At 48.5% G+C, this 12,758-nt stretch overlaps 1 protein-coding gene across 4 annotated transcripts in view; it reads left to right on the top strand.

The window, feature by feature from the left end:
* The window catches only part of LOC137543603 (NXPE family member 2-like), a 190,971-nt gene that overhangs the window by 90,474 nt on the left and 87,739 nt on the right, over positions 1 to 12,758 (top strand). For 2 of the 4 annotated variants that reach the window (XM_068264706.1, XM_068264704.1), the window contains one exon: positions 11,948 to 12,052. The exons of the other annotated variants lie outside the window; for them this stretch is intronic. In XM_068264706.1, the coding sequence (XP_068120807.1) occupies positions 11,969 to 12,052 (84 nt within the window). In that variant the 5' untranslated portion in view covers positions 11,948 to 11,968. The remainder of the gene's footprint in view (positions 1 to 11,947; positions 12,053 to 12,758) is intronic. 4 annotated transcript variants of the gene reach the window in all.

The raw sequence follows: 12,758 nt of genomic DNA, 5'->3' as shown, positions 1-12,758 counted from the left end.
ACCAGCGTGCTAACTGTTAGCACCGCTTTGTGAATCAAGCCCGATAAGTTTAAGCGCCAACTGGGTTAGCACCGCAGTGCACAGCTGATCAAAATTTTTACGCCAGCAAAGTCTGGTGCACTTCGTATAAAGTTTAATGGCGCTGCTTTGTGTGCGGGACTTTGCAAGCGATCTAAACTTATCTAAACTTATCATGCCTAAACTTATCACACCTAGGGCTCGATTCACAAAGCGGTGCTAACCCAGTTAGCATGCCTAAAAGACTTTAGGCATGATAACCATTGCACCATGCTGGTGAAAAGCCAGTTTAGGCGTGATAAGTTTAGGTGTGATAAGTTTAGGTGTGATAAGTTTAGGCATGCTAAGTTTAGATAAGTTTAGATCGCTTGCAAAGTCCCGCACGCAAAGCAGCGCCATTAAACTTTATACAAAGTGCACCAGTCTTTGCTAGCGTAAAACTTTTGATCAGCTGTGCACTGCGGTGCTAACGCAGTTGGCGCTTAAACTTAGCATGCCTAAACTTATCACACCTAAACTTATCATGCCTAAACTTATCACACCTAAACTTATCACACCTAAACTTATCATGCCTAAACTCAGTTTAGGCATGATAAAGGGCTTTTCACCAGCGTGCTAACTGTTAGCACCGCTTTGTGAATCAAGCCCCTAAACTGGCTTTTCACCAGCATGGTGCAATGGTTATCATGCCTAAAGTTTTTTAGGCATGCTAACTGGGTTAGCACCGCTTTGTGAATCGAGCCCCTAAACTTATCACACCTAAACTTATCATGCCTAAACTGAGTTTAGGCATGATAAAGGGCTTTTCACCAGCGTGCTAACTGTTAGCACCGCTTTGTGAATCAGGCCCATAGAGCTCGATTCACCAAGCGGTGCAAAGTGTTTGCACGCCAGTGAAAAGGCCCTTATCACGCCTAAACTCAGTTTAGGCATGATAAGCAGGCATTCACGCGAAGTTTCCGCGCGCAAAGTTTTGCGCGCGCACCGCCCCGTGCTTCGCGCGATGCGCCCATTGAACCCTATGGGACTTTGCGCGCGCACTTACGCGCGTACGCACGGTAACTTCGCGCGAAGTGCAGAAAAAATCGGTGATAACTCAGCAGTGCACTGCTTATCACGCCTAAAGTCCTTTAGGCGTGAAAACTGAGTTATCACCGCTTGGTGAATCGAGCTCGATAAGTTTAGGTAAGTTTAGGTGTGATAAGTTTAGGGGCTCGATTCACAAAGCGGTGCTAACCCAGTTAGAGACTTTAGGCATGATAACCATTGCACCACTCTGGTGAAAAGCCAGTTTAGGTGTGATAAGTTTAGGCATGATAACTTTAGGTGTGATAAGTTTAGGCATGCTAAGTTTAGATAAGTTTAGATTGCTTGCAAAGTCCCGCACGCAAAGCAGCGCCATTAAACTTTATACGAAGTGCACCAGTCTTTGCTAGCGCAAAACTTTTGATCAGCTGTGCACTGCGGTGCTAACGCAGTTGGCGCTTAAACTTATCATGCCTAAACTTATCACACCTAGGGCTCGATTCACCAAGCGGTGCAAAGTGTTAGCACCGTGGTGAAAAGGCCCTTATCACGCCTAAAGTCACTTTAGGCATGATAAGAAGAAACTCGCGCGAAGTTACCGCGCGTACGCGCGTAAGTGCGCGCGCAGCACCCGACGCTTCGCGCGAAGCTCCCATTAAACCCTATGGGACTTTGCGCGCGCTCTCACGCGCGTACGCGCGGTAACTTCGCGCGAAGAGCAGGAAAAAGCGGTGATAACTCAGTGGTGAAAAGGTCATCACGCCTAAAGTCTTTTAGGCGTGATAACTGGGTTATCACCGCTTTGTGAATCGAGGCCGATAAGTTTAAGCGTCAACTACGTTAGCACCGCAGTGCACAGCTGATCAAAAGTTTTACGCTAGCAAAGTCTGGTGCAGCCCCTGGGGCTCGATTCACAAAGCAGTGCTAACCCAGTTAGAGACTTTAGGCATGATAACCATTGCACCACTCTGGTGAAAAGCCAGTTTAGGGGCTCGATTCACCAAGCGGTGCAAAGTGTTAGCACCGTGGTGAAAAGGCCCTTATCACGCCTAAAGTCACTTTAGGCATGATAAGAAGAAACTCGCGCGAAGTTGCCGCGCGTACGCGCGTAAGTGCGCGCGCAACACCCGACGCTTCGCGCGAAGCTCCCATTAAGCCCTATGGGACTTTGCGCGCGCTCTCACAAAGTGATTCACAAAGCGGTGATAACCCAGTTATCACGCCTAAAAGACTTTAGGCGTGATGACCTTTTCACCACTGAGTTATCACCGCTTTTTCCTGCTCTTCGCGCGAAGTTACCGCGCGTACGCGCGTTAGAGCGCGCGCAAAGTCCCATAGGGTTTAATGGGAGCTTTGCGCGAAGCATCGGGTGCTGCGCGCGCACTTACGCGCGTACGCGCGGTAACTTCGCGCGAGTGTCTTCTTATCATGCCTAAAGTGAGTTTAGGCGTGATAAGGGCCTTTTCACCAGCGTGCAAACACTTTGCACCGCTTTGTGAATCGAGCCCTATGGGCTTGATTCACAAAGCGGTGCAAAGTGTTTGCACGCCAGTGAAAAGCCCCTTATCACGCCTAAACTCACTTTAGGCGTGATAAGAAGAAACTCGCGCGAAGTTACCGCGCGTACGTGCGCGCGCAGCACCCGACGCTTCGCGCGAAGCTCCCATTAAGCCCTATGGGACTTTGCGCGCGCGCGCTCACGCGCGTACGCGCGGTAACTTCGCGCGAAGAGCAGGAAAAATCGGTGATAACTCAGTGGTGAAAAGGTCATCACGCCTAAAGTCTTTTAGGCGTGATAACTGGGTTATCACCGCTTTGTGAATCGAGGCCCTGGTGCTTAAACTTATCATGCCTAAACTTATCACACCTAAACTTATCATGCTTAAACTTATCACACCTAAACTTATCACACCTAGGCCTCGATTCACAAAGCTGTGATAACCCAGTTATCACGCCTAAAAGACTTTAGGCGTGATGACCTTTTCACCACTGAGTTATCACCGATTTTTCCTGCTCTTCGCGCGAAGTTACCGCGCGTACGCGCGTGAGCGCGCGCGCGCAAAGTCCCATAGGGCTTAATGGGAGCTTCGCGCGAAGCGTCGGGTGCTGCGCGCGCAGTTTCTTCTTATCACGCCTAAAGTGAGTTTAGGCGTGATAAGGGGCTTTTCACTGGCGTGCAAACACTTTGCACCGCTTTGTGAATCGAGCCCCTAAACTTATGGGGCCTGATTCACAAAGCGGTGCTAACAGTTAGCACGCTGGTGAAAAGCTCTTTATCATGCCTAAACTCAGTTTAGGCATGATAAGTTTAGGCATGATAAGTTTAGGTGTGATAGGTTTAAGCACCAACTGCGTTAGCACCGTAGTGCACAGCTGATCAAAAGTTTTGCGCTAGCAAAGTCTGGTGCACTTTGCATAGAGTTTATTGGCGCTGCTTTGCGTGCCGTACTTTGCACGCTATCTACACTTATCTAAACTTAGCATGCCTAAACTTATCACACCGCTCCGCTTTGTGAATCAGGCCCCTGGTGTGATAAGTTTAGGCATGATAAGTTTAGGGGCTCGATTCACCAAGCGGTGCAAAGTGTTAGCACCGTGGTGAAAAGGCCCTCTTCACGCCTAAAGTCACTTTAGGCATGATAAGAAGGGCTTCGCGCGAAGTTTCCGCGCGTAAAGTTTTGCGCGCGCTCCCGCGTGCGTGCGCGCGAAGCGCCCCGCACTTCGCGCGATGCGCCCATTAAACCCTATGGGACTTTGCGCGCGCGCCTGTGCGGGTGCGCGCGCAAAACTTTGCGCGCGATAACTTCGCGCGAAGTGCAGGCAAAAACGGTGCTAACTCAGTGGTGAAGAGGTCATCACGCCTAAAGTCCTTTAGGCGTGATAACTGGGTTAGCACCGCTTGGTGAATCGAGCCCTTAAACTTAGCATGCCTAAACTTATCACACCTAAACTTATCATGCCTAAACTTATCACGCCTAAACTGGCTTTTCACCAGCGTGGTGCAATGGTTATCACGCCTAAAGGGCTTGATTCACAAAGCGGTGCTAACTGTTAGCACGCCTGTGAAAACCCCCTTAGCACGTCTAAACCAGCTTTCCGCGCATAAATCTTTATGCGCATAAAACTTTACGCGCGTAAAACTTTACGCGCACACTGCACAGAGCGCAGGGCGCACCGCGCGAAGTGCCCATTAAAGCCTATGGGACTTAGCGCGCATAAAACTTTGCGCGCGTAAAACTTTGCGCGCGCAAAGTTAGCGCGCGATCTGATTGAGAAATCCAGTGCTAACCTACTTAGCACCCTGGTTAGCGCGTCTAAAGACTTTAGACGTGCTAAGTAGGTTAGCACCGCTTTGTGAATCAAGCCCAAAGTCTCTAACTGGGTTAGCACCGCTTTATGAATCGAGCCCATCATGCCTAAACTGAGTTTAGGCATGATAAAGGGCTTTTCACCTGGGTGCTAACTGTTAGCACCGCTTTGTGAATCAGGCCCCTGGTGTGATAAGTTTAGGCATGATAAGTTTAGGGGCTCGATTCACCAAGCGGTGCAAAGTGTTAGCACCGTGGTGAAAAGGCCCTTATCACGCCTAAAGTCACTTTAGGCATGATGAGAAGAAACTCGCGCGAAGTTGCCGTGCGTACGTGCGTAAGTGCGCGCGCAACACCCGACGCTTCGCGCGAAGCTCCCATTAAGCCCTATGGGACTTTGCGCGCGCTCTCACGCGCGTACGCTTACGCGCGGTAACTTCGCGCGAAGAGCAGGAAAAATCGGTGATAACTCAGTGGTGAAAAGGTCATCACGCCTAAAGTCTTTTAGGCGTGATAACTGGGTTATCACCGCTTTGTGAATCGAGGCCTAAGGGCCTGATTCACAAAGCGGTGCTAACAGTTAGCACCCTGGTGAAAGGCCCTTTATCATGCCTAAACTCAGTTTAGGCATGATAAGTTTAGGGGCCTGATTCACAAAGCGGTGCTAACAGTTAGCACCCTGGTGAAAAGCCCTTTATCACGCCTAAACTCAGTTTAGGCATGATGGGCTCGATTCACAAAGCGGTGCTAACCCAGTTAGCATGCCTAAAAGACTTTAGGCATGATAACCATTGCACCATGCTGGTGAAAAGCCAGTTTAGGCGTGATAAGTTTAGGTGTGATAAGTTTAGGTGTGATAAGTTTAGGCATGCTAAGTTTAGATACGTTTAGATCGCTTGCAAAGTCCCGCACGCAAAGCAGCGCCATTAAACTTTATACAAAGTGCACCAGTCTTTGCTAGATTAAAACTTTTGATCAGCTGTGCACTGCGGTGCTAACGCAGTTGGCGCTTAAACTTAGCATGCCTAAACTTATCACACCTAAACTTATCATGCCTAAACTTATCACACCTAAACTTATCACACCTAAACTTATCATGCCTAAACTGAGTTTAGGCATGATAAAGGGCTTTTCACCACGGTGCTAACTGTTATCACCGCTTTGTGAATCGAGCCCGATAAGTTTAGGTGTGATAAGTTTAGGTGTGATAAGTTTAGGCATGATAAGTTTAGGTGTGATAAGTTTAGACATGATGGGCTCGATTCACCAAGCGGTGCTAACCCAGTTATCACGCCTAAAGGACTTTAGGCGTGATGACCTCTTCACCACTGAGTTAGCACCGTTTTTGCCTGCACTTCGCGCGAAGTTATCGCGCGCAAAGTTTTGCGCGCGCACCCTCACAGGCGCGCGCGCAAAGTCCCATAGGGTTTAATGGGCGCATCGCGCGAAGTGCGGGGCGCTTCGCGCGCACGCACGCGGGAGCGCGCGCAAAACTTTACGCGCGGAAACTTTGCGCGAAGCCCTTCTTATCATGCCTAAAGTGACTTTAGGCGTGAAGAGGGCCTTTTCACCACGGTGCTAACACTTTGCACCGCTTGGTGAATCGAGCCCGATAAGTTTAAGCGCCAACTGCGTTAGAACCGCAGTGCACAGCTGATCAAAAGTTTTACGCTAGCAAAGTCTGGTGCACTTCGTATAAAGTTTAATGGCGCTGCTTTGCGTGCGGGACTTTGCAAGCGATCTAAACTTATCTAAACTTAGCATGCCTAAACTTATCACACCTAAACTTATCATGCCTAAACTTATCACACCTAGGGCTCGATTCACAAAGCGGTGCAAAGTGTTAGCACCATGGTGAAAAGGCCCTTATCACGCCTAGGGCTCGATTTACCAAGCGGTGCAAAGTGTTAGCACCGTGGTGAAAAGGCCCTCTTCACGCCTAAAGTCACTTTAGGCATGATAAGAAGGGCTTCGCGCGAAGTTTCCGCGCGTAAAGTTTTGCGCGCGCTCCCGCGTGCGTGCGCGCGAAGCGCCCCTCACTTCGCGCGATGCGCCCATTAAACCCTATGGGACTTTGCGCGCGCGCCTGTGCGGGTGCGCGCGCAAAACTTTGCGCGCGATAACTTCGCGCGAAGTGCAGCCAAAAACGGTGCTAACTCAGTGGTGAAGAGGTCATCACGCCTAAAGTCCTTTAGGCGTGATAACTGGGTTAGCACCGCTTGGTGAATCGAGCCCCTAAAGTCACTTTAGGCATGATAAGAAGAAACTCGCGCGAAGTTGCCGCGCGTACGCGCGTACGCGCGTAAGTGCGCGCGCAACACCCGACGCTTCGCGCGAAGCTCCCATTAAGCCCTATGGGACTTTGCGCACGCTCTCACGCGCTTACGCGCGGTAACTTCGCGCGAGGAGCAGGAAAAATCGGTGATAACTCAGTGGTGAAAAGGTCATCACGCCTAAAGTCTTTTAGGCGTGATAACTGGGTTATCACCGCTTTGTGAATCGAGGCCCTAAACTGGCTTTTCACCAGAGTGGTGCAATGGTTATCATGCCTAAAGTCTCTAACTGGGTTAGCACCGCTTTGTGAATCGAGCCCTAGGTGTGATAAGTTTAGGCATGATGGCCTCGATTCACAAAGCGGTGATAACCCAGTTATCACGCCTAAAAGACTTTAGGCGTGATGACCTTTTCACCACTGAGTTATCACCGATTTTTCCTGCTCTTCGCGCGAAGTTACCGCGTGTTCGCGCGTACGCGCGTGAGAGCGCGCGCAAAGTCCCATAGGGCTTAATGGGAGCTTCGCGCGAAGCGTCGGGTGTTGCGCGCGCACTTACGCGCGGCAACTTCGCGCGAGTTTCTTCTTATCATGCCTAAAGTGACTTTAGGCGTGATAAGGGCCTTTTCACCACGGTGCTAACACTTTGCACCGCTTGGTGAATCGAGCCCGATAAGTTTAAGCACCAACTGCGTTAGCACCGCAGTGCACAGCTGATCAAAAGTTTTGCGCTAGCAAAGTCTGGTGCACTTCGCATAGAGTTTAATAGCGCTGCTTTGCGTGCGGGACTTTGGGCTCAAATCACACAAATTTCGCGTTACTATACGTTACTATAATTACGCATGCGAAATTTGCTATTACGATGCGAAATTATGGTAGCGTAATTGCCATTAAAATCGTAATTTAAAATACCGTAAGCGTAATTTTCAACGCGTAATTTCGCGTTTCGTTCATAACGTAATTTCGCGTTAAACCATAAAGTAATTTCGCATTAAACCATAACGTAATTTCGCATTTCTTCGTAATTTCGCGAATTTCGTAATTACTTCTTAGCAGGGTTGCTCGCGAATTTTCGCCAAAGGCATTTTCATCTGCATGGCGAATTTTGATGCGAAATATCACTACATGGCGAATTTTATATGCGAAATAGCATTCCGTAACGCGAAAACGATGCGAAAATTAACGCTTACAGTAATATGAACTATCGCGAATTTACGTTATGTAACTATGCTTACAAATGGTTGCATGCAAGGCAAACGTAATTTCGCGATACCCACTGTAATGCAAAAATTACGCGAAAATTACGCTTACGCAGAATTTCGCGAAATCCTTCTTCATTACGATTATGTACTTACGGCCATAATCGTAATTACACTAATTACGCGAAATTTCACGAAATCGTAATTAAGTCATGGGGCTTGATTCACCAAGCGGTGCAAAGTGTTAGCACCGTGGTGAAAAGGCCCTCTTCACGCCTAAAGTCACTTTAGGCATGATAAGAAGGGCTTCGCGCGAAGTTTCCGCGCGTAAAGTTTTGCGCGCGCTCCCGCGTGCGTGCGCGCGAAGCGCCCCTCACTTCGCGCGATGCGCCCATTAAACCCTATGGGACTTTGCGCGCGCGCCTGTGCGGGTGCGCGCGCAAAACTTTGCGCGCGATAACTTCGCGCGAAGTGCAGGCAAAAACGGTGCTAACTCAGTGGTGAAGAGGTCATCACGCCTAAAGTCCTTTAGGCGTGATAACTGGGTTAGCACCGCTTTGTGAATCGAGGCCATTATGCTCATCTCTAGTGATAACCATTGCACCACGCTGGTGAAAAGCCAGTTTAGGCGTGATAAGTTTAGGTGTGATAAGTTTAGGCATGCTAAGTTTAGATAAGTTTATATCGCGGGCAAAGTCCCGCACGCAAAGCAGCGCCATTAAACTCTATGCGAAATGCACCAGACTTTGCTAGCGCAAAACTTTTGATCAGCTGTGCACTGCGGTACTAACGCAGTTGGTGCTTAAACTTATTGGGCTCGATTCACAAAGCGGTGCTAACCCAGTTAGCACGCCTAAAAGACTTTAGGGGCCTGATTCACAAAGCGGTGCTAACAGTTAGCACCCTGGTGAAAAGCCCTTTATCATGCCTAAACTCAGTTTAGGCATGATAAGTTTAGGTGTGATAAGTTTAGGTGTGATAAGTTTAGGCATGATAAGTTTAAGCACCAACTGCGTTAGCACCGCAATGCACAGCTGATCAAAAGTTTTGCGCTAGCAAAGTCTGGTGCACTTGGCATAGAGTTTAATGGTGCTGCTTTGTGTGCGGGACTTTGCACGCTATCTACACTTATCTAAACTTAGCATGCCTAAATTTATCACACCTAAACTTATCACACCTAAACTTATCACGCCTAAACTGGCTATTCACCAGCGTGGTGCAATGGTTATCACGCCTAGGGCTCGATTCACCAAGCGGTGCTAACCCAGTTATCACGCCTAAAGGACTTTAGGCGTGATGACCTCTTCACCACTGAGTTAGCACCGTTTTTGGCTGCACTTCGCGCGAAGTTATCGCGCGCAAAGTTTTGCGCGCGCACCCGCACAGGCGCGCGCGCAAAGTCCCATAGGGTTTAATGGGCGCATCGCGCGAAGTGAGGGGCGCTTCGCGCGCACGCACGCGGGAGCGCGCGCAAAACTTTACGCGCGGAAACTTCGCGCGAAGCCCTTCTTATCATGCCTAAAGTGACTTTAGGCGTGAAGAGGGCCTTTTCACCACGGTGCTAACACTTTGCACCGCTTGGTAAATCGAGCCCCTAAAGTCTCTAACTGGGTTAGCACCGCTTTGTGAATCGAGCCCGTGGCGTGATAACCATTGCACCACGCTGGTGAAAAGCCAGTTTAGGCGTGATAAGTTTAGGTGTGATAAGTTTAGGCATGATAAGTTTAGATAAGTGTAGATAGCGTGCAAAGTCCCGCACGCAAAGCAGCGCCATTAAACTCTATGCGAAGTGCACCAGACTTTGCTAGCGCAAAACTTTTGTTCAGCCGTGCACTGCGGTGCTACCGCAGTTGGTGCTTAAACTTATCACACCTAAACTTATCATGCCTAAACTTATCACACCTAGGGCTCGATTCACAAAGCGGTGCAAAGTGTTAGCACCATGGTGAAAAGGCCCTTATCACGCCTAAAGTGACTTTAGGCATGATAAGAAGAAACTCGCGCGAAGTTGCCGCGCGTACGCGCGTACGCGCGTAAGTGCGCGCGCAACACCCGACGCTTCGCGCGAAGCTCCCATTAAGCCCTATGGGACTTTGCGCGCGCTCTCACGCGCTTACGCGCGGTAACTTCGCGCGAAGAGCAGGAAAAATCGGTGATAACTCAGTGGTGAAAAGGTCATCACGCCTAAGGGGCCTGATTCACAAAGCGGTGCTAACAGTTAGCACGCTAGTGAAAAGCCCTTTATCATGCCTAAACTCAGTTTAGGCATGATAAGTTTAGGGGCTCGATTCACCAAGCGGTGCAAAGTGTTAGCACCGTGGTGAAAAGGCCCTTATCACGCCTAAAGTCACTTTAGGCATGATAAGAAGAAACTCGCGCGAAGTTGCCGCGCGTACGCGCGTAAGTGCGCGCGCAGCACCCGACGCTTCGCGCGAAGCTCCCATTAAACCCTATGGGACTTTGCGCGCGCTCTCACGCGCGTACGCGCGAATGCGCTTACGCGCGGTAACTTCGCGCGAAGAGCAGGAAAAATCGGTGATAACTCAGTGGTGAAAAGGTCATCACGCCTTAAGTCTTTTAGGCGTGATAACTGGGTTATCACCGCTTTGTGAATCGAGCCCATTATGCCTAAACTGAGTTTAGGCATGATAAAGGGCTTTTCACCAGGGTGCTAACTGTTAGCACCGCTTTGTGAATCAGGCCCTAGGTGTGATAAGTTTAGGCATGATAAGTTTAGGTGTGATAAGTTTAGGGGCTCGATTCACAAAGCGGTGCTAACCCAGTTAGAGACTTTAGGCATGATAACCATTGCACCACTCTGGTGAAAAGCCAGTTTAGGTGTGATAAGTTTAGGCATGATAAGTTTAGGTGTGATAAGTTTAGGCATGCTAAGTTTAGATAAGTTTAGATCGCTTGCAAAGTCCCGCACGCAAAGCAGCACCATTAAACTTTATACGAAGTGCACCAGACTTTGCTAGCGTAAAACTTTTGATCAGCTGTGCACTGCGGTGCTAACGCAGTTGGCGCTTAAACTTATCATGCCTAAACTTATCACACCTAAACTTATCATGCCTAAACTTATCACACCTAAACTTATCACACCTAAACTTATCATGCCTAAACTGAGTTTAGGCATGATAAAGGGCTTTTCACCAGGGTGTTAACTGTTAGCACCGCTTTGTGAATCAGGCCCATGGTGTGATAAGTTTAAGCGCCAACTGCGTTAGCACCGCAGTGCACAGCTGATCAAAAGTTTTACGCTACCAAAGACTGGTGCACTTCGTATAAAGTTTAATGGCGCTGCTTTGCGTGCGGGACTTTGCGTGCGATCTAAACTTATCTAAACTTAGCATGCCTAAACTTATCACACCTAAACTTATCACGCCTAAACTGGCTTTTCACCAGCGTGGTGCAATGGTTATCATGCCTAAAGTCTCTAACTGGGTTAGCACCGCTTTGTGAATCGAGCCCATTAGGCGTGATAACCATTGCACCACGCTGGTGAAAAGCCAGTTTAGGCGTGATAAGTTTAGGTGTGATAAGTTTAGGTGTGATAAGTTTAAGCATGCTAAGTTTAGATAAGTGTAGATAGTGTGCAAAGTCCCGTATGCAAAGCAGCGCCATTAAACTTTATACGAAGTGCACCAGACGTTGGTAGCGCAAAACTTTTGATCAGCTGTGCACTGCGGTGCTAACGCAGTTGGCGCTTAAACTTATCACACCTAAACTTATCACACCTAAACGTATCATGCCTAAACTTATCACACCTAAACTTATCACACCTAAACTTATCATGCCTAAACTGAGTTTAGGCATGATAAAGGGCTTTTCACCAGCGTGCTAACTGTTAGCACCGCTTTGTGAATCAGGCCCATCATGCCTAAACTTATCACGCCTAAACTGAGTTTAGGCATGATAAGGGGCTTTTCACCAGGGTGGTGCAATGGTTATCACGCCTAAAGTCTTTTAGGCGTGATAACTGGGTTATCACCGCTTTGCGAATCGAGCCCATACTGTACACACACACTGTTATTGCTGTGAGTTTGCAGTTTGCTTTCTGATCTGATGATAGTTCTGCCTTAAAGTCTTCAAATAATTCCTGTATTTTCCCATTGTGTTTCCAGGGGAGTGTCCCTCCACAGAAGATGAAGATCTCTCTGAAATCAGTGCTGATTATAGCCGTGATAGCATCCATACTATTCTTTCTCTTCAATCAGATGAAAGTACAGGTAATACATGACACACACACACACACACACACACACACACACACACACACACACACACACACACACTGTACACACACACACTGTACACACACACACACACACACACACACACACACACACACACTGTACACACACACATACACACTGTACACACACACACACATACACACACACACACACACACACACACACACACACACTGTACACACACACATACACACTGTACACACACACACACATACACACACACACACACACACACACCACATACACACACACACACACACACACTGTACACACACACACACACACACACACACACACACACACTGTACACACACACACTGTACACACACACACTGTACACACACACACACACACACACACACACACACTGTACACACACACACACACACACACACACACACACACACTGTACACACACACACACACACACACACACACACTGTACACACACACACACACACACACACATACACACACACACACACTGTACACACACACACACACACACACACTGTACACACACACACACACACACACACACTGTACACACACTGTACACACACACACACACACACACACACACACACTGTACACACACACACTGTACACACACACACTGTACACACACACACACACACACACACACACACTGTACACACACACACACACACACACACAC

This window comes from Hyperolius riggenbachi, unplaced genomic scaffold, assembly GCF_040937935.1.
Source record: "Hyperolius riggenbachi isolate aHypRig1 unplaced genomic scaffold, aHypRig1.pri scaffold_115, whole genome shotgun sequence".
Lineage (NCBI taxonomy): Eukaryota > Metazoa > Chordata > Amphibia > Anura > Hyperoliidae > Hyperolius > Hyperolius riggenbachi.
Note: the sequence above shows the minus strand (reverse complement) of the source record. Positions and strands in the feature narration are given on the sequence as shown.